Source organism: Alligator sinensis, unplaced genomic scaffold (genome assembly GCF_000455745.1).
Source record: "Alligator sinensis unplaced genomic scaffold, ASM45574v1 scaffold1073_1, whole genome shotgun sequence".
In the NCBI taxonomy this organism is placed as follows: Eukaryota; Metazoa; Chordata; order Crocodylia; family Alligatoridae; genus Alligator; species Alligator sinensis.
Genome location: NW_005842539.1, coordinates 412,601 through 434,621, shown reverse-complemented (window position 1 = coordinate 434,621; position 22,021 = coordinate 412,601). Strand labels below are relative to the sequence as shown.

General features: G+C 41.5%; 1 protein-coding gene across 1 annotated transcript in view; it reads right to left on the bottom strand.

Moving 5' to 3' along the window:
- ATRNL1 (attractin like 1) overlaps positions 1-22,021 on the bottom strand; it is a gene marked incomplete at its 5' end in the record, with an annotated part of 851,278 nt that overhangs the window by 418,728 nt on the left and 410,529 nt on the right. The window contains one exon of the mRNA XM_006031896.2: positions 14,658-14,719. Within this exon, the coding sequence (XP_006031958.2) occupies positions 14,658-14,719 (62 nt within the window). The remainder of the gene's footprint in view (positions 1-14,657; positions 14,720-22,021) is intronic.

Sequence of the window (22,021 nt, the reverse complement as noted above, 5' to 3'; positions counted from 1 at the left end):
AAAAAATAATGAAAACTATTACACAGGAAAAGCAATCAACCTTGGACAGTTATAGGGTGACTCAGGCTGACTACATTACCAAAATATGAAATACAGAGATTTTATATCTCTTTAAGTGCTAATTTCACTGAAACCTTAACTTTGGAGTCACTACTTAGGCTTCCATGATTTTGTCAATGGCTAAATTTAAATACAAACACACACAATCAAAAAGCCCCAATACAACCAAGACATATTTTATAAATGTTTTCTAAAATGCTTCATTTGATCCCATAACATTTTATTAAGCTATTTTATTATCATTTTGTTTTAAAAATTCATTAGCCAAATTCCTTATGAACTCAGAAATCTTTCTCCTATAGCAATAATTAGATTTAATATTTTAATAACTATAGAACGCGCAATAGGACACATGATCTAGGCACTCTCCCCCCCTCTGCTGCTTTACTTTATTACGATTCAGTACAAGGGCCTGTAATATTTCTTCACTGCTGTAAACAGGTTGCTCATTTCTTTGATGTCATTCATTTCACAGTACGCCATACCTACTGCATCTGAAAGGAAGGCAGACTGGCAGACAGCTTGAGAAAGCAGCTTGTCATTTGCCATAACATACAATGACATTATTGCCTAAAGCAAAGCCTTACTATTTCTTTCTTTCTTTTTTTTTTTTATTTAACTAACCGTCACCCCACTCCATGCTTACATTTCCAAAAAATGAACTCTCAAAGCTCATATTTGGTACAGGTTCATGTCCTCCACCATAAGAGGATAGAACTGGGTTTTTTATGAATGTAAATGAGAAAAGCGTAATTTCAAGTCCATTTGTCACAGATGAACACCCACCCTAGCAGTTAAAAATTTTGCCTTAAAATGAAACTAGGATGAACCGAAGTTACATAAAAAGGAAGTTATTAGAGTGAAGGATTCTGAGACAAACAACCCTGATCTCCAGAGTTTTTAGCTTAAGAATATTAACAGGACTTAAAGAAGTACAATACAAAATGCAGGGAATCAAAATGTAGGCACGATATAGAACATCTGTATTAGTCAGGATGAGATTGTACCTTTACAATGCAACTTGAGAGGGTTAGTACAAGGCTCTCCCACCCTATGGGGTCTCCCCAAGGAGGCACTTCTACTTAACAAAACACAGTATACCGTGGAATTCTTAAGAAGACTAACTGCAGTGGAACCCTTAAAAGATCAAGTGGACTCCATGCAATTTTCACATAAACTGGTATAAATCATCAGAAAACAGTCTAAACCTTTAACAGAAGTTCAGCGCACATACACTGATTTAAAAATGGCACAATCCAGTTCAAGATAGACCTGGATAGATGTAATATCAGATTGAATCACTTTATGTCAGGATGGGATCTGAAACAGAAGTTTCATAGACTGGTCTGACCTAAGTTAGGCATCCCAGAATGCATCACATCCCCTGCTAACCCATCTTGCAGGGCAGATTCACCCTCACTCCAGCTCCTCTGCTCAAAATGAACAAGGTGGCCCCACCCCAGGCTGTCAGAGCTGAGGCAGCAAAGCCTCTGCACTCCAACCTGGCTGGCAGTGGCAGAAGGGGCAAGGAAAGGGGTGGAGGGGAATGGACCCCTGCCTTAGCCACCCATGGCCAGGATCTGCACAGTGTAAGTGAAAAGCTCTCGAGGTGGGGGCTTTCTGTCAGGTACTACGCCAGGCAGTGAACACCCCAGACCCACTCCCTCATCAGCCCCCAGCTTCTCAGCCATGGGGAGGGGCGGGGGCAGGGAGGAAATTAACCCCTCCACTGTGCCCCTTTTCCCCCACAGCAGGTGGGAGCTTTCCCCTGCAAAGCCCAGCACCACTGGGCAGTGAACGCCCCAGCCCTGCCCGCTCGCCAGCCCTCCCCCCCCACTCTATTTCTTTTCCTCCAAATATTATGATTTGAGGGAGAAATTGAATACAATACCACCTGGGACCATCACTCACCAAAGATGAGATGCAGGGCATGGCCAGGCAAAACGTAATTCCCTTGGTTGAAATGGGAGAAGAGAGGCAAGGAGTCTTATGACAAATCAGCAGCTCTATGGTATTCTTCCATAAGTCTGCTTTTCTACCAGGATTAGTGGAAGCAAAACTGTTCCATTCTGTCTCTTTCAGGGGTAAGCAGCCTGTATTTAGCTTTTTACTATAACAGAAAAATCAACTTACACAGAAAGCAGCAAAAAGAGGGAATGGGAAACATTACAAATCACCAGTTGAGACTTAAGGGATTAAATGACCCTCTGCCAGCCCTGAAGGACCAAACAATAGTGAGGAACCTGAATTTGACAGTTTAGCCTTGGCAATCCCCCTGTCCCTGCAAGCTATCAAGTAGCTGCCTTAACTGGAATTTTGATTCTAATAATTTCATGGGACATGGTAGTTCTTTATAAAGATGCCATGGAGGCAGGTATTTTGCATACTAAACTATACAACATAAATGGAAATCTTAAATACATTTTTAAAAGAGAAAAATCCTCAGCTTGCACTTTTTATTACTCATTTGCTTACCCCTGTAGAATTAAAATACACTACCTGCTTCTGAGTGAGGTGAAAACTCTTTAATGCATTGCTAAGTAAAAATCAATCTTGTTCAGCCCCTAAATGTAAAATCCATTTTGCTGAGATAACTTGATTTTAATGTTACCGGTAAATATTCTAATTTTGATCTATGGGAACTTTATATTTTCTGATAATCCAACTATGGCACATATGATTTAAGCTTGTTAGTTTCAGCTTTGCCTTTTTATGGTGATCAGCAATCCACATCATAGATGTGGCCAATGCAAAATTCAGCATTTATTATTTTTTTAAAAGACTCAAAAATAAATAGATATCCAACATGTAATTTAAAGGAAGAGTCATGATGAGAGCTATTGTTGAAGAGCAGTCCGACACTAAAGAGATGGTGTTCTTCTACTAAGCAATTCAACTGTTGGAGGTATAGATAATGAGGGGATCCTTTTGACAACTGGAATGCAAATTAATTCATATATTCTGAAACAAATATGAGGAAATGTATGCATCACTCATAGTGTCCTGTCACATGAGACGGACATGTTTGGATGGAGAGTATTACAACATGCTGCTCCATGTGATTATCCAGGCTGCTGAGCTGTTTTGAAATCCCTTCTGTGCTCCCCTATGCAACTTCCACTGGCTCACTTGCACTTGCAGGAGGGTTTCCAAGGCTAAACTTTCACACTCAAGTCCTTTAGAATTGGCTGTTCCTTCATGGCTGGCAGTGGGGTCATTTAATCCCTTTTCTCTCGATTGAAAATTAACCAGCTCCTTTCTTAATGCCGATCTTACTTTGACCATGGATATTCTGGCTAGTGTCATACTCTACTGATTTGTCAAGGTTGTACTTGATATAAGAAACTATAATGAGAGTCTCAAGGGGTGGAACTAGTCCCCCTATCATTTCTTGCCAAAGATAAAAAGTATTCTTTAATTTTGTAACTATCTGTAATCCTAAATATCAGAACTGCTTAGCATGACGTTGAAAATTCTATAGGGGTAATCATGGGGTAATGAGAAGTGTAAGAAGAGTGTGAGAAGCACCATTTTAGCCAGGCATGGACACATCTCTCCATCTGGTGGATTACCTCAGAATACATAAGAGATGGCACAGTAGACTAGAGTTGGCAAGATGGTCAATTGAATACTCAAATATTGTCATTTGACTAATCCAGGGATTGTCAGCCACAGTTATGTGTACCCCCAGGGGTACTTGAGAAGGCCCTAAGGGGTACACGCACCATCCTGCACTGCCGCGCAGGCGCTGCCCACCCAACCAGATATGGGGGGTGGGGGAAGCTTGCACGTAGTGGCTGGGGGCGCCCCCCCCCTGCCGGGCTGCCGCCGCTCCACATTGGCCATGTGCCACCCCCCCACTCCATCTGGCCGCCGGGGGTACACTGGCCCGTGTCCAGCCACTGAGGGTACACTGTTCCAAAAAGGTTGAAAACCCCTGAACTAATCAATTGACTGCATGTTTTTGGACCAAAGATTATAGCAATTTTACAAAAAAAATCCTACTTTTTTTTGTAGTATTCTTGACAGACATATGGTTTTCTTGTTTTTTGACACATTTCCTAACAAAAAAAAAAATGTGCTTTTTCTGTGTATTATTTGGACCTATTGCCAATTTTTTACATTTTTGACCAATTTTGATCAGTCAATTGACCAAACTTTATTTGACCAGTTAAATACCCAACTTATAGTACACAAAGGGGTTGTGAGCTTAGAGAAACAGGTTGACTAGCCAATGGCAGGCACATCTACACAAGATGCGCCATAGCGTTCATTGGCAAAAACCATGACACCACCGCTATGTCACTATAGCAAGGTGCTCCTTCATTATAGCGCTTTGCTACAGCAACGTAGTGGCCCAAAATAACCATGCGCTTCTAGCACGGCGCAGTGCAAGCTGTTACTGTGCCATCTTTTAATACTTCCAAAAGGAACTACTAAATGACGGCACTGTAACAAAGGAGCCGTATGGCTACATGTAGACGCACCCTCCCTGTATTATTTTTTATGGGAACCTGGGTTTTTCTAGAGAGGAAAGTTGTGATAGTATGAACAGCATACCAATGCCTGTTGTGGGAACATGCATCAACCTCTTCAATGATCTGTGGTCTGTGACTCAGGACAGAAGAAAATATTTATATTATATTTCCTGCCAGCACTCCTATGCATCAGAATCTTCTTATGCTATTAAGGTTTCAAAGCAATACTTGAGTAATGTTATAAATTCTTAGTTTATGAACAATTAACATCAATTTGCAAAGCACAATAGAATGGAATTCATGTTAGGAATAACTGTTTGCTAACAATCTTGGACAAACATTTTAAGATGCTCTATGGCACAACACATAAATTAAAAACACAATTAGAACATCGACTTAAAAAGACTGGCGTTATTGTCACGGCGGGGTCCTCCAGGAGGGCTGTGATCTCCTTATGGCCCCCTCACCGTGCCAAGTCGGCCCAAGGGCACCCTCAACTCCCCCCCCGCCACGTCTTTGATGTTCAGTAAGTTCGGGAGGCTGCCTTACACCTCCTTGGGCACGGCTAATCGGGACCTCCATCCCCGTGGTCTCCGTGTTCTCCTGGACCCCCCCGGGGGTCTCCCTGTACGACGGGTGCTCCCCAGGCACCCTAGCCTTAGGGCCACGCGTGGCTCCTACCAACCCCTAATACCACGCCCCAAGCCTCGCAGATGTGCTGGACGTTGGTCTGTCACAATACACGCCCGTTCTCCCGGGCCTCCTCTGTAATCTAGCCCACTCCCGGGCCTCCCCTGTAGTCTAGCCCACTCCTGGACTCTCTCTAATACACAGCCCCTCACTGGGACTCTCGTCGAGCCCACTCTGGGCCTTCTCTAAAAGTGTTGTCCCGCTCAGGGACCCTCTACCGGGTTTCCGGTCCTTTAGGCCAACTGCACGGCTACCCTCTCTGATCCCAGCTCACCGCACTGCTATCCCCTTTGGTCGGGGACCACCGCAGCACCTTGCCTTTCTCCTGGGGCGTTGTACTACTAACCCTTTCCGTCGGTGTCCACCACAGCACCCTACCCCTATCTGAGGGCTGTTGCCGCACTAGCCTACAGCCGGGCTTGCTACACCCGTCTCGGGCTTCTTAATAGTCCCCCTTCTCTGGGACCTTACATGCCCGCGCCAGGCTTCTCAAAAATATCACCCCCTCTCTCCGGGGGCGCATCTTGCCCGCGCTGCGGCTTCTCAAACCGCCCCTCTCCGGGGCTGGGGTCTACACATCCTGCAAGTTGCGCCCTCACTGGCGCTAGGGTCCCACCCCCTGTGGGTCCCTATGAGGCCTCCTCCAACCCCTATAGCCTCTCCCAAACCACCGGTGTAATACAAACACAACTTCAAGCCTCCTGGCTATAACTCAAACATAAGGCACTGGGCCATAACAACATAAGCCTCCTGGCTGTAACTCAATATCATTGCTCCAGCCTCTGGAGCGCTCTCAAGCTATACTTGCTGTTAAGCTTTTCCTCCCATCTTAACTACAGGAGCTCCTGCCCCTCTGGCTGCTGGCAGGGAACTGCCAGCCTGGCCTCAGCCCTGGGCTTTATAAGGGCCGGGCCCTGCCTCCTACAGGCAGCTGGCTCTCCTTAGTTACCCTGGCAACCCGCAGCTATGCTTGTTACCCTGGCAACCCTCAGTTGGGCTCGTTATGTCATGCAAGGGCTCTCTCTCTCTCTCTCTCCCTGGCAGTTTCTCCTCTCTAGGAGCAGGATCACCGAGGTGCCCTACAACAGTTATTATAAAATAACACTTGGTACATACTAAATAATACTTTATGTTCAAAGCACTGTGAAACATCATTCCTCAGACCATCCTCAGAGCTGTAAAACATTACCTCCATTAGATAAATGTGAAAGCCAGGATAGAGAGCCAAAACCCGTATTCTTTTCAAACCCCACGTTTGCACAGATTTAGTGTGAGTTTTGGGTGTTCAAGTAATGAGTAATTAGTCTTAGACAGATTGAAAGATTTACCATAAGACACACTGATTCAGTATCAGCAGAACTAGAACCTAGTTTTTTGGCTTTTAATTTCAGGCTTATTCCAGTAGATCATAAACAAGTGGAAACAAGGAAAATTTAAAATACTCAATTTTTACATACAATAAACAATGTTGTTTAGAAAAATTAGGTTATAATTCTAGAAACCTAAAATAATGGATAACTCATTATGAAATACCTAAAATGTTTTTAATACCGATGCAGTTTCATAATACATTCACATACAATTTACAACCATAGCTATGAATTTGACTTCATAGCTTACAGTGCAGAAGGATATAGGTCCAGAACCTATTGCCCTTTCTGTGTCTAAAGGACAACTTTCCGGCTATTTTTGGCACTTACACAGTTTGTGATTTTAGACACGTAACTACCTATGTAGCGCAGGCACTAAGGCACTTGGTTGAAAGCTTAGAGGTCACAAGCTTGAGACCGTAGCAGAACAAATCTGCAAATTCTGCTAAATACATTGTCACAGGGCACGTCTACACATTCATTAATGCACCATAACTATGGTGCATTAAGTTTAGTACCTGGAATAACAAGTACTAAACTTTATGTGCTGTAATCAGCACTACTGTGCAGTAGCACTGGTGCATGCTTTTTTTTAATGCTAATGCACAGTAGACTAATTCTACTGCACATTACTGCATTAGCATGATTTTTGCCTGCCACACTAATGCACACTAGAATTAGTCTCCTGTACGTTTAGCGTCTCATGTAAACACACCCACAAGGATACAAAATGGAAAGAAAAGGCAAGTTCCCTGATAACTTAGCTATTGGTGTTAAAATATGTGAATGCTCTTCCTGTTTCTTTCCAAGTTTTACATTCAGATATGTGCATACCTGCTTGGCCAGTTCCTACCACACATGCTTTGTAGCTGTGTGGACCTGTATGCATCTACACTGCATAGACAACAGACTCACAAACTGTTCATAAATGCCCAAAAGCCTACTTACATAGCTGGCAAACTGCCATTTAGGTGTAGGAAGTGTGATAGAATTCCCCCATTTGTCTTTTTTGGTCATTAACAGTTTTTATTTGGTCAGGACAATTTAGAAACAGGTTCCATATTGCTTTGAAGTATACAGCATTTACACTGAAGAGATTAAAATAAATAAATCACAGAAAATTTTGTAAAATATGAATAAGATATTACTGCTCCTAAGTAGGTAAACTCTTTCCTAGTTTGGGAGAAGGTTAAATGGAATAAGCTAAAAACAATGAGTCATCCAATGCCGATGGTGTGGTTTCTGTAAAAAAGGATTGGTACTGATTCATTATCATCCTTACATATCTGAATGCATTTCAGCTCTCTCAGACAAGTTGTCGGTGAACCAGCAGGCACAATAAAATCTTATGATATTAAAGGATGAAGTACTATGACCATCACAGACTACACAGTTGCAGTTTATGCAATACCTTGCTTACTCCTTCAAAATACTTAGTACTACAACCAGGCTTTTCCAACAGTACATACACACTATATAAGATAGATCAAGTATACATTTCAGGATCTGGCCGTAACCGCTGTTTTCAAATGTATAATTTTAAACAACATTGTGCCCATCTCAATTCGATTATCTGCTCCTGCGTTGTTTTGGCGTGTGCACCTGGTCTTGGATGCAATGGGACTTCGTGTGATCCCTGGGGAGGCCCTCGGTCACTTCAAGGAGAACACCAAAACTTTCCTGCCATGACTTTGGATGGATCTTCAGTGGTGAGGGTTCCCATTGAGGGTACCTCCGGAGTTGTTGCATCCCCCAGAGGATGTACGTGGGGCTCCACCTTCACTACACCCCGTCCATACGCCAGCCCTTGAGATGAGCCTCAAGATCTTAACGCAGCTTGCCCTCCAGTGATGTCAATTCCGAATCTTCATGCTCCCTATCCTTTTGTTGGTCCTACCTGTGTTTCATTTTGACCCAGGGTCCTCTGGATGTTCTGCCCTTAAAGATATGCTCCAGTAGTCTGGCAGTTCCGGTCGGAGCTATATGCTACAGTCATCCTTCTTCTCTACCAAAATTACCCTACTATAACCTTAAGGACTCTGTACAACCAAGTAATCAATGAGAGCCTACACCAAATAAGAAAGGAAAAGGCCAACAGAAGAAGAAAAGAAAGGAACTACTTTGGTCAGCCATAAACACAGCCAAGTAGAGGAAAAAAAAAAATAAACCTGAAAAAGGAGCGGGTGTCAGGCTGAACAGCTCACCTTCCCCCAAACTCAAGTCCGAACCTAGCACGTCTCCCTGGCTCGGATCCACGCTCTTGCCCCAGCTGGGGTCTTCCTCGGCTCCTCTCTGAGCTGCCTTGGGTCCCGCACTCCCATGCCATCTGTCGCCAGTGTGGGACGCTCCTGGAGTCTCCGTTGACACCAATGTCAACCTCTGTATCAGATCTTCTTTATTCTGCCGGTGCTGGGTACACCCGGCATAGGGGATCCTTGTAGACTCTCCTGCATCCCTGCTTGCTCCTTCTCGGAGCCAGCTTTTGTATCCACCGGGCAGCATCTCCCGCTGACGTCACCTGGCTCTAGCTGCAGACAAGCGTGGCTAATGAACTGCACGGTCTTTTCTTCTCAGCGTGTTTCTTCAGGTCTTCAGCATCCTAAAAGGGGTAAGTTTTTCCCTTTTACAGAGTTTTTCTTTTGGGGTTGAGTTCCCCTTGTTCTGGGTTCCCCGGTGGGCAGGGCTCCTTGCTCCTCCATGCTCCCCCATGCTTGTAGCCCCAGACAAACATATTTACAATGCAACAAAGACTGTTGTCAGACCTCACTGATATGGCTGGCCAGCGTGGATGGAGTTATGTTCACCAGGTTAAAAAATAGTGTGTTTGTCCATGAAAAGAGCCAGATGAGTATGCCTAAGAGCATGCTTTAGCTTAAACCAAGATTAAATGCTACTTAAATATAATTATTCATATTCTATATAGTCCTTGAAAACATGACTTACATATCTTTACCAACATTATTTATGATTCTTGTTACATCCTATATATCCATCAGTTATTAACTTAGTATCTTAATTTCTTTTTCATTACATTAAGTTGCAGTTGTCTGGATATTTTTTCAGTAGACTATAATGGTCTTGACTATAAATCACTCTAGTGGATCATATTAGTACTTGCTACAGATGCAATTAACTCTGGTTGCTACTCTAAATCAGTTTAAGTGACCACCGGTTTCCATATGTTGGTGTTTGAAATGGCTTCTATATCTTCAAGTTTAGTGATCCTGTGCAAGTAGCATTCACTTTAAAATTTACTGACATACAGAATGGTGGCTGTGCTAGAGGCTTTTAGTTATATTGTTATAGGGCAAATCCTGAAAGCTTTCTTAAAGTATATAGATTTCTCATTCATCTCATAGATGCTGCCTGCTATATCCTTTTTGCCAAGATCTTTCTACTGTCAAAAAACCTGGTGATTTTTCCTTTGGATCATCCATTCTAACTGATAACTTTCTAGCCATGATGTCACAGAGGTTAATATACTCAGAGAATTTATTCATAGGGCTTGACTTCGTAAGGTCATGCATGACTCTTGGCCACTTTGTAATACTGAGAGCTAACGCAGACTGTTACTAACACATAGGCTAGGTACAGAAATTACACATAAAACGGTATAAGAAACTGGAAACTTTTTCAAATCTGTAACACAGCAGAAATTCAGGCCACATAAACTGCTTTCAAAATGACCAAAACCAGTTTAAAGTAATAGGATGGATTTAGTATTAGACTTAATTGATTTGTTTATTGAACTTCGGTCCTTGATCCCCTCCAGATTCAAGTTAACTGACAGTCCGCCAGCATTCCAGCATGCTTTGCAACCCCCCCCTCCAACCGCAAGCCACCTCACAGGGAGGGAAGGCTAACCTTAGCCCAAGCTGTTTACTCAAGCTTCCAGCTGATATGTGTGCACTAATTACCTAGTTAACAGATAATCTGTGGTGAATAGATCTCTGTTTTTCATCACCCTCCCCACCAAAAGGTCTGTAATACCTTAGTTTCAACCCGCTGAAGAATAGGAAACTTCAGATCGCAAATACGATAGCAAAATAAGAAAACTTTTTCCTACCCATTTTTAAGCAGCACCACTATAATTTCATTGTAGTATACTGTTTTGCTTATGCTTTCAATCTCATGTTATCTCAAGATGTAATTTCCAAATTAATTAGTTGTCCAGTAACATTCAGCCCTTAATTCTTAAAGAAACAGATTTTCTGAATGATGTTTCAGAGTTTTCTATTCCTTTGTAAAAGAGTATCATAGAATCTGACACAAACATTTGTACGTTTGATCTTGTTTTTGATTCCAAAATGTGTTTTGATCACCACCCCATTACAATTCTAAACCTTGAACATAAAAATCAAAACACAGCCAGATATCACAACACAGTCTCAGGAGGGTGCCATTTTACTAATTCAAATTTTTATTTTTTCCTGGTTGGATTATTGCAATTTATTTCCTCTTTGTTTTACAAGCTATAGTGTTTTCAGATTTCTATAGCTAGACTAACACAAAGAAGGCTAGTACAATACACCTATACAGAAGGCAAGATAAAGATGCACCTTATAGAACAACTGAAGCAAAAGCACATCTCTGATTCAGTTGGTCTATATGGTGCCTCTCTACCCTGTCTTTTCCCTGACTTCAGATTAACATAGCTAACTACCTGTTTCTACATCTATATAAGTGCCAGTGTAGCAATACCCCACTGTAGGCCTAGGGACAGACATTCAAAAAGCCTGAGCCTGAATTGAGTCAATCTTTGCAGGTTAGTCCAACTTGGCTAGGCTGAACCAGTTTGTAACCACACAGACTTCCCTTCTGGAGTGAAGAAATGCAGGCATATGCCTGCAGTGGCTCAAGCTAGAAGCTGAGGGGCACTAGAGCAGCCCTCCCTTCCCTTCTACAGTGATGAGCTGAAGGGGCTTGGCCAGGCCCTGGCCGGACGCTTTGATTAGGGAAGGGTACCCCTGTTGCTGTTCCTGACCAGTGAGGGAGCCAGCATGGAGTTACACAGCATTTATTTATATAGCAGGGAGTTACACAGGAAGTTGTTAGCACTTAGCACCCTATCAGAAAACAAAAGCCTCTCTCATTAGTTCAAGCTCTTAAACAACATTTTCCAAGGAAGGACAGGAGGGACATAATCAGCTACCTGTTAATTAGTTCCGAAAAGCCCTAAGCAGACACTGTCTTGTCTACTTTACACAGGCACCTCTCAGCATTAGCTAGCATACCACATGCTGGCTACAGTCCATGATGTGGTGGGGGGAAGGGAGGGCAAAGGGAAGCGAGGCAGATGCTGTTGTGCTTGTTGTCTCTGCCAGAGCTCCAGCCAGGGAGCAGAGGGGAAGGGCCAGCTCAGCTCTCTGGAGCAGAAAGCCCCGTCCAGCACTGCAAAGCATGTGGGATGCTGGGGGACTCTGGTTTAAATTAAACCAGGAAGGGGCCTGGGACAGACATTGCATAAACTGGTTTAACCCAAATCAGTTAAGTCAGATACTACATTCAACCAGGTTTATCTCAAACTGGTTTCAGCCATTTTCAGACTGGTTTATGTGCACTGAAAGTCTGTTCTGTTACAGGTTTAAACCAGTTTCTGATCACTTAAACCAGTTTATGTGATATGTCTATCCCTAGCCTAGGAGACTCACCAAGGAAGAATGTAAGTGCATTCCATCACTCATTCATTTATTTACTCTTTATCTATGAATATTGATAGACAGGGCAGAAACTAGTCTCCTCTCTTGTTTGTCCTCTGCCACTCTGGGGGAGAGATTTCCTATTCTGGCTTTTCCTGTTCAGAGTTCTCAAAGGTATCTAAATTGTCTCATGTCAGGTAGTGCTAGAGAACATCTCCAAGAAAACATGCCTCTGGCCACTTGTTCTTAATCCATGCAAGCCGAACACAAGATGCCACGTAGCTACTGCTAGACGTGCTTTTGTGAACATGGACCAGACTAAGAGCCTGAGAATGGTGCCAGGTGCCCCATAAGTATGAGCCAAAAAGTGAATGCATGACATTTTTCAGCACTCAGTGCATAAGAAGCAGGAACAAATGAGCTGGACTAGCACTAGTTAATGCAGTACAGACATGCTGTAGCATTTCTTGTTTGACACCTGTGTTTTATCAAGCTAGTTGGCTTCCCCCAAAAGCTGCCACACTGTATTTTAGGAAGGCATACTTTCCCCATGTGGCACTCTGTATGTGGGGAAGAAAGAAAGATGGGATTCATTTACATTAGCCATCAGGCTGGTAAAAGCTGGTCTTCATTGGACAGTGAGGAGAGATCTCATGGACAGCTCCTTCCCATCCCTTTCTGAGCGAGTTGTATCCCTGCCAGGTAAAGAGGCAAACAATCCCCATGGTCCCTAGAGATGGAAATCAGTTTGAAAATTTGGAGCGAGACCGTCAAAATCAATAGATTTACAACCATTTAAGACACGTGACCCATTGACTATAGAAACCAATCACGGAAAAAAGATGAAAGTGTCCAACCAAAATAGAAATTTGTCATTATTGTAAAATAAATCCATAGCAATCTTATACATCCTTGTAGCCAGATTTTAAAAAGTGGCTTTATGAATGTACATTTTTTTGTATTCTATATGGTTATTAAGGACTAACTTTACAGTCCAACTCCAAAGTACTATAGGTAATCTACATATATTAAAGCTTGTGAATTTTAATCATACAGTTTAGGGATGTGAGAAATAGGCTGTATTCGTTTTGGATTCAGCCCAAATTGGGGACAGTGATTCAATTTGTTGATTCAGATCACTGTCCCAATTTAATTTGGCCGAATCCGAATCCCAAGATTCGATGCGGATTCAGAGAATCAGCGATTCAGCTATAGACACAGCTTTAAATGTTTTTTCTACATACCTCGAGGTACCAGGCACAGCTCATGAATGCTGCAATAGTGGGGTGAATGGAGCATCCCAAAGGAGTTAAGGGGGAGGGGGCCCTGCATGCATGGCGGTGAACCCAGAAGTGGACCAGAAGTAACTCCGGTCCACTTCTGGGTCCAGCCGCTGAGCCCACAGGGGAATCCCTCACATCCCCCCAGCTCTGCAATCAGCTGTGGGGGGACCCCGGGTGCCTCCCCACACCCAGGAGGCACCAGTCACCAAGCCGGGGGCACAGCCCCTGCATGCTCCCCAGCAGACCCAGAAGTGGACCAGAAGTGCTTCTAGTACACTTCCAAGTCCACTGCCAAGTGCATTGGGGACGCCCCCCTCAACGCTCCCATGGAGTGCTCCATCCGCCCCAGCATCTTAGCATTCATGAACCGCCTGGTAACTTGAGGTATGTAGAAAAAACATTTAAAGCTGTGTCTGTGTCCAAATCATTGAATCTCTCTGAAGTGATTCAGAGGGTTCTGATTCGATTTGGAGAGATTAAATGGTCTCCCGATTCAATTTGGATTCAGCGATTCAGCCGCCAAATCGGGCCAAATGTTCACCAAATCGAATCAGCGACCGAATCTTCGCAGAGCCCTAGTGCAGATACCTTTTATGATGGGTTTCCATTTATTCCAGTTTTCAACTAGAGAAGAGACCATTCTTTTTAGAAATTGGGCAAAAACCTGAATTCCTGCGACAATCTAAACTTATTGTGCCTTACAAGTTCTTAACAGTGTGTCAATAACTCAAGAAAACATGCATCTTAATATGAGGATTTGTTAATAATTTCATACAAATTGTGAATTTAAAAGTATCCCGCCATACATCTGTTTCAGCATAAGCATATCAGTACAGCTGATCAATGATTTCTATTACAGGCTAATAAAATCAATGCACAATGGGCAAAATATTTGGGCTATTCTTTGAACAATAAAGGCAAAGGTTCTAGCACTGTGCATATGCAAGAGGCCATAATTGTATTTACCTTAAAGCAGAGACATCTGGATGTTCCACTGGTATAAAGGAGGGATGGTGCACAAAATTTAAAAGTTTCCACATAGTGATTTCTTAAGATTAAAGGACTGGAAAAGGTAATGCTTTCATGGAACATAAATTTGCATGGAGCCAGTCACAAATTGAAAAAACAGCAATTTACCTGAAGAAGGTGACAAAGAACTGCACAAGATCCATGATGGTGTTGTGCTGTGAGAAGGCAATCTGAAAATAAAAATAAAACTAAATTATAAACAGCACTTTCACAGTCAACAGTCCCTTGGGATGTTCTAGAACAGAGAGGGATTTTATAGCTCCGTGGATGAGTGCTTTAAAGTGCAATTTCAGCCTGGTATGCACACCTGCACGACACCTACTTACCATAAAGGGAGCTAGGTAAATAATTTCCACCACAGGTGCTGAAATCTCTCTCCCTGTGTCAAACTACAAATAGAATGTAGCTGTTCTCTCATATAAAAATTAATGGCTATAACAGAAAAATAATATTGTTTGACAAGTCTAATGCCTGGAACAAAATGTAAAATATTAATTGACAATCCTAGGATCAAAACTTATGCAAGTAGTGCTTTTTTATTTTAAACTCAGTAATATTTAATTGACTTCATTTCCATTTCAGTTAAGATTTTGAAAACAGATTTTAAAAGCATCACAAAGAACATTCTATGCCACTAAACTGAGACATTTTAAGCATTTTTAGTGATTAAACACACAACATACATTTAAATATAAATGGATATAATCATTTAAAAACCAGATAAAACTGGTGCGTAGTAGAACAAATGGTTTCAAGACACACATTTACAAATGGAGCTGTAGGTGGGGTTACTTAATTAAAATAACGTGAGCAGAACTTGTAGTATTTCATATCTCGCTTTTCTACTGGATTTTTTTTTACTATGTGGAAGTAATTTCCTCTAATGAGTGACTTTCTTAATAAGTATATATCATACATCCTATAATTTATTTCAACTAACATTAAGAGTAGTGTTTTTATTTTGAGCTGCCTATATCTCTAAAATGCCTCTCTCGTACAGTTTTTCATTGTATGTAATTATTGAATTGAGACTATATTCTATTCTCATTATTACTGCATTTTTTTCTCCATCCAATTGCCTGTGGTGCTTATCTAATTATACTGCCAGTGTACCCAAGTCATTCTGTTTCTTTTTCATCAGTGGCCTGGTCCTGAATAAGTGGCTGCATCCACACAAGACTTACTGCACAGTCATTTAGTACTTGCATACGTGATTAGTCGAGTCTGCTCCGATCCACTGTAATTACGTGTCGGAGCAGCCTCCTTGCATGCGTATAGGAGCCCTTGGTTTTCCATCACTGTTTACTAAGGACTAGATTGTAATTTTGGCCAGGAGCTAGAAGTGGTAGATAAATTCAATTATTCTGTAGGGCAAAATCTGAGACGTTTCAGTGATATGTCTGAGAAACATAGTTAAATATTCATCTTTGCTTTTTCCTTCCTAATGATTACCTGTAATAAGGCAAATGACTCTTTCTTCCAGACAGTTCTGTATTTTGGAGCACAGGGTCTTGACTGTCAAAGATTCTCTACTTTGGCTGGTCTATAATCAGCCTTTTTCAAGTATGAGAAAGAGAAGGAGCTAAAATCTGAAGAGGAATGAATGCTGGAAATACCTCTTGGCCTCAATAATAACAACAAAAACCATTATTGGGAAATCTTGAAATTCTCAGACAATTTTCACTGATGCACTCAGATATTGTTGTAATGAATAATTGCAATGTATACTGTAATGTAACGAATGTCATAATGAATACTGTATAAGAACCAAAGCAGATTGAGTTATATTGCCTAAATATCCAATGAAGTCAATGCGAGTTTTACTTGAATGACAGTACCGTAAAGACTGAAAAAAGATCCGAGGTATATTTAGCCCAAAGTCTCAGGCATCCAAGCAGCAATGCCTATTTCAATAATATGTGAAATGAGAAACCAACAGCTTCTTATAATTGAGCTACATTTTAAATCCAGATACTATTCTCTGCAAATAATATTTAATATTGAATATAACCACTGGCTTTTCCATAACACTTGTTACAAATATCATAGTTTGGGGGATGAACTAATACAAGAGACAAAACATAAGCAATTTTCAGCAGAGTTCATCTTATGTGACACTATTAAAAAGCTATTTGTTGAAGAAGCCTTTACATTTTACATTACTGCAATTATTTTCACCCAAAGTGTCAGCTTTCATTGAAAATGTCCCTCATTCCAGAAACAATTATTGTCAAGGAAAACTACTGCAATCAATAGCTGTGGTCCTCCTGATGATAAATGATTGCCCTATAAGGTAAATTTTATATCAAATATTTCCAAGAAGGATCAGTGCCTTACTTTTTTCCCCACACAGTACAGCATATCTGAAGGTAAATAGATTTACAACTATTCAGCAAATTCTGAATGGCTATTAACCATTAAATATATTTTTTTAAGAAAGTACAGATATGATTAGGACATCTGTCAGCCACATCTGGTTTAGATGCCTTCAACAGATGAAATCATAAAATGAGCATATACTTAATTATTTTATGCCTCACAACTGTAAAGCTACTAAATTGGAACATATGAGAGATCTACATGGGCAACGGCTATAGAACTATAGAAATTGGTATGTTCTGCAATCAGAATTCATCCTTGCAAATTAATAATTTTTTACATAATTTTAAGAACTCCATTTGTTTGTCAATACAAGACCCGGTTGGAGATTACCAAATGATTCGCATAATACGTGAACTGCACTTTTGTTGGTTTGCATACTGTAACATACTGTGTCCACGTGATGTTTAAATTCTCCAAATGTCTCCAGTAAAACTACAAGCACCAATAATAATGTCATATATTACAAGTATTGATCAAAACAATCTAGCATATTTCAATTTTGTCCCTTAGCTCTCCTCAAATAGAAAAGATTATAAACCAGACGTTCTAAATAGTTCCCTCCATCATTTTTTTTAGAAGGATGAGTAAATATTGGACAAATAGAAATTAATATTTGAGCAACTGTTATTGTTCTTGCACAAAAATGAGTAGACACAATATGCCATGAGGTAAATTTTCATCTGTTCCATTATTTGGCCTCTGTCTGTGAAGATAATACATTTCACATCCGCAAACTTTCTTAACTTCTGTTAGTATAAATACCTACAAAATTGGAAATGTGCACATTAATTTCTGCAAATGTAAATATCTGCAACAGTATATCCCATTAAACCCAACATGTTTTCAGATGCAGATTTTTACATTCATCGTTATTAGATTTTTTATGTACATAAATTGCTGGACATGTGAATATCTGTGCAACTGTTTAGTTGGTTAAAAATCTCAGTCTGGTGGTGAGTCCATAGAAGTAAATCTGCCACAACTATAGGCTAATACAGTTAGAAGGTGTTCCTCTGTTTGTGGAAGACACTAGGAAAACTCTGGCCAGCTATAATTGTGATACAATTGTGTAGGTTCACTCCCTTATTCTTGTAGTGTGGGATAGGCCCCTGATCCACTTACTGCTACACAGACATCCACATGGCTGGGCTGGGAGTGAGCCAGCTGGCACAATGTGGCTGGAAGGTATGCTGCTGGTTGGTTCAGTTCCAAAGGCTGTGGGTTTAAAAGAAGTCCAGAAGTGGAGCCTAAGGGAAGAGAAGAGGGAGCACTAGCAACAAAGCTGGTAGCTCTCCCTGCGGCAACAAGTGACCCAGTATAGCCATGCTGGACCAGCACACCGGGTGGAACAGCTTGGGCTTGAGGCAGCAACTGGGTGTATGGGGAGCACCCAGAGGTAGACTCCACTGCTGGAAGGGAGCCAGTAACTCCCACTGGAGCCAATAACCCTGGAAAGTGTGGGAAAGCCCAGATTGCCCACACAAACCGGGACACAGCTGCCAATGCCAGCTGGACTCTTGCAGCTGGTGGGTTGTGTGGCTACAACCCCATCCCAAGATATGGCACCTGTGATGTACTACATAGGTGTACACAGGTCAGCTGGGGCTGGGAGAGGGTGGCACAGTAGGCATGGCCAAAGTCTCCAAAAGGGAGAAGCTGACATTACCCTACTAGTCACACACACCCCCGTTGAGTGTTCATGGAGTCAGAATGCCCTGGCCTGGGACTCACAGAATCATGAGCAGAACACAGGTGCAGAGGGATGTACCCCTAAACGCTATAGGACCTGGCCGGGCAGAACAGTCTCAGATGCAGGCCCAGAAAAGGGGCATCCTTGAGTGGAGAGTCCATGGGATAAGGGTGCATGGTGCACCGACCAACCCCACACTGAAAAAAAAACACTTGGCATGGGAGCATTGTTACCCTGCCCACCACAACATCTGAGCTATTTTTGTTGAATTCTTGTTCTGCTGTAGTTTTCACAAGTCTACAGAGTCACAGCCAGACCTTCTGCAGCTGTCCTTGTTACCAGGCCTCATCATAGGAGGGGAGAGTCCCATCACCACATCAGAGCATCATCCAACCTGATCAGAAACACCTGAGTAGAAAGGGTTGAAGGGTAGGGAAGGAGGAGCCCCACAGAAAATGCGCCAGCAGAGTCACCCAGGGTCCCCGGAGAACCACTGAAGATCACCTCCAGAGGTAAAACTGCACATAAATTGTGGCAGGAGACTAGACCCTGGTGTGACAGTCCAGGAGGTGGGCCACGCCCATCAGTTGATGTGGTTATTGTGAGCCTGTCACATAGTGTTAAAGGCATCAGCTTTTAGCTTTGGAATTTCTAAGATCAGTCTTCACTGACTATCATTATACTTGCATATGCAAAATCTAGATTAAATGGTATGCTACATGGAAGCAAAGGCTCAAAACACACCTCTTCATTTCATTTGTGTTCATCTGATTTAATATACGACTTAAAGATAGATTATTCCATGTATAATTGGATTTAGAAATCTATAGTTTACAGGTTAAATACATTTCTTTATTTCTGACAAATTAAATCTTTATTTTGATGTTAAAGATTATTTTCCTCTCCTTTTTAAAAACAATCAAAACCAACTTTTTAAGGAACTGAGCTTTCACATTGTTCATTTGAAGAACAGAGTATTATCAGAGGCTCCATTTAGATGACGAATCATATCTTAAACATCTTTCCATACTGAGCTGTTAGGGGATTAGAGCTCTAGTCAGCATTATACAATAAACCTGAACTCCACTGATCTTTGTATTCAAATTTTTATGATTTTTTGCAAACTTAGTTGCTCTTTTGTATAGTAAGAGTATAAAATGTAAAGATGTTTTAAAGATAAATATAACCTTTGATTAAGAACTTTTTTGTATGATTTTTCTGTAATTTAAATTTGATCACAAGCAGGAACTGTATAATCTTAATTTATCACTGAAGTTTCTTTTGGCACTGAAAGCAGGAATTGTACAGTAAGAAACATGTAACAGCAAGTGAAAGATTTAGGTGGAGATTCATATGGCTAGCATGTACCCTTGTAAATTAAACTAAGCCTAAAATATTATTTTGAAAGTTTGAGATGAAACAATGTGGTAGGTGGATATGCAATAATGTATGAATACTGTATATTAAATGACTTTTGGGGATTTTTTTACTATGTGGTTATATTGGGTTAAATCAACAGGGTTGTTGGGAGAAACAAGCAGAAAGGGAAAACAATGACTCAAGATAAAGTACCCGATGGTAAACTCTTACAGACTGTTAATGGATCAGGGAAAGAGGTTTTGGCTCTGGAGATTCTAGCTTGACATCCTGCAGACAGTAAGGGAATGATTTGTATAATCAAGGCCAATATTTGAGGTAAGAAAGGATGAAGAAGAATCTAAATTAAATCTCGTTTCTCTTTTTTGGAGAGAAGACATTTGTTGTTAGGGAACCGTGCAGAATGACATGGGTATCAATTGGCAGGGTTTGCGGGGAGGTGGGGGAGGGACCTGAAGAAACTAAGAAGCTAGACCCGCCAGGTTTCTATCACAGAAGGGAAGAACTTCAGGAAAGACAGAAATTCATAAACCCACTCTGTTGTTTTAAAGCGTCTTCTTGCCTCTGCCCCCTGCTGTTTTTATAGTTGAAATAAACAGTACCTTGGATTAAAAGAAGGTTGTTTTGTTATATTCTCAGGTAACATTGCTAACTGTCAATTCATACCTGTGCCCCTTATTTCTAAAATTGTGAAATAAAACTAAGGCTTAATTATTCATGAGAGGTTAATATTACTTGGAGACAAAGTGTTGCTTTGCAAAACAACCTGTGACAAGAAACCTGTAACAGGACATCCTAATTACCTACAAAAACCTTGAGTTTTCCTTTTGCCTTTGCCAGTACCATCAGAAAATCTTAAAGAAATTAGGACATTTGCATTTCAAGGTAAATTTGGAAATTAGCCTTTCAGCTGTTGATAGTACTGTAATGTAGACAATCCCAAATCTGGACAGCTTCTAAAGATATACTCAACCTCCAGTACAATTTTAAAAAGAAAGCAAGGTAGATTTGCACCTTATACACTAACTAATTTAGAAAACTCTCTCTCTAATTTGCACCTTGTGGGCCCATTTCCATGAGTGTGCACATCCAGGGGTGTGCATTTCCCATGGGACAAATAACAGGGACACATATTCCTTCCCTCAGAGGAAAGGAATACCTCTACGACAACATGGTAATAAAAGGCAATCCACATATGTGGATCGTGTGAGGCACCTTTACGAAAGCATTCCATATGCGGCAATACAGAAACCCATTTTTATAGTAATCTATATCTAGCCGCATGAAACACTAAACAATTTTAAATGTAATTAAATGCAAGATTATGCAGAATATTTGAAAGCACGTTTACCTTTTGTTAAACCCAATTTATTCCTGAGTTTGAATACAGAATAGATTCAGATACCTCTGAACCGCACTGTTATAAAAGCTCAAGATGGGATACAGAGTTTGCAAAGAGATACATTAGACCAGAGACTTAAATCTGCTGCTAGGGACTGAGCTCTGACTACCTGCCTTCTTTTGCTGTTGCCACATTCAATCCTTATTCAAAGTCACATGACGAAAAATGTATTGAGGATTCAACTATTGATATAAATGCACACTTAAACCAATCAGAAATGTAAATGGTCAGAAATATAACAGAAGAAATTTTCTCCTGGTGTTTTAATCTAAAATTATTTTATTTTTGTTTTTTAATGATTTAGCTAACAATTTCAAACCAAAAATAAAAACACTGGACTCAGGTTTCTAACTCAAAGTGAGACACCAGGGAAAGTTACAATCACTGCTGTCCCTAGGGGGCGCAAAATGGGGCAACTGCCCCGGGCCCTGCACTTAGGGGAGCCCCGCGGAGCCGGGCAGAGCAGCCATGGCAACTCCGTGCTACTGCTGGCTTCACATCCAGCTGCTCAGCACCCCCCCAGCCCCCCCCAAATCTGGCTCCTCCGGCCGCTCGGCACCCCCCCCCCACCGCTAAATCTGCCACCGGCTTCCTCGCATCTGGGGGGGGGGGCACGACCCG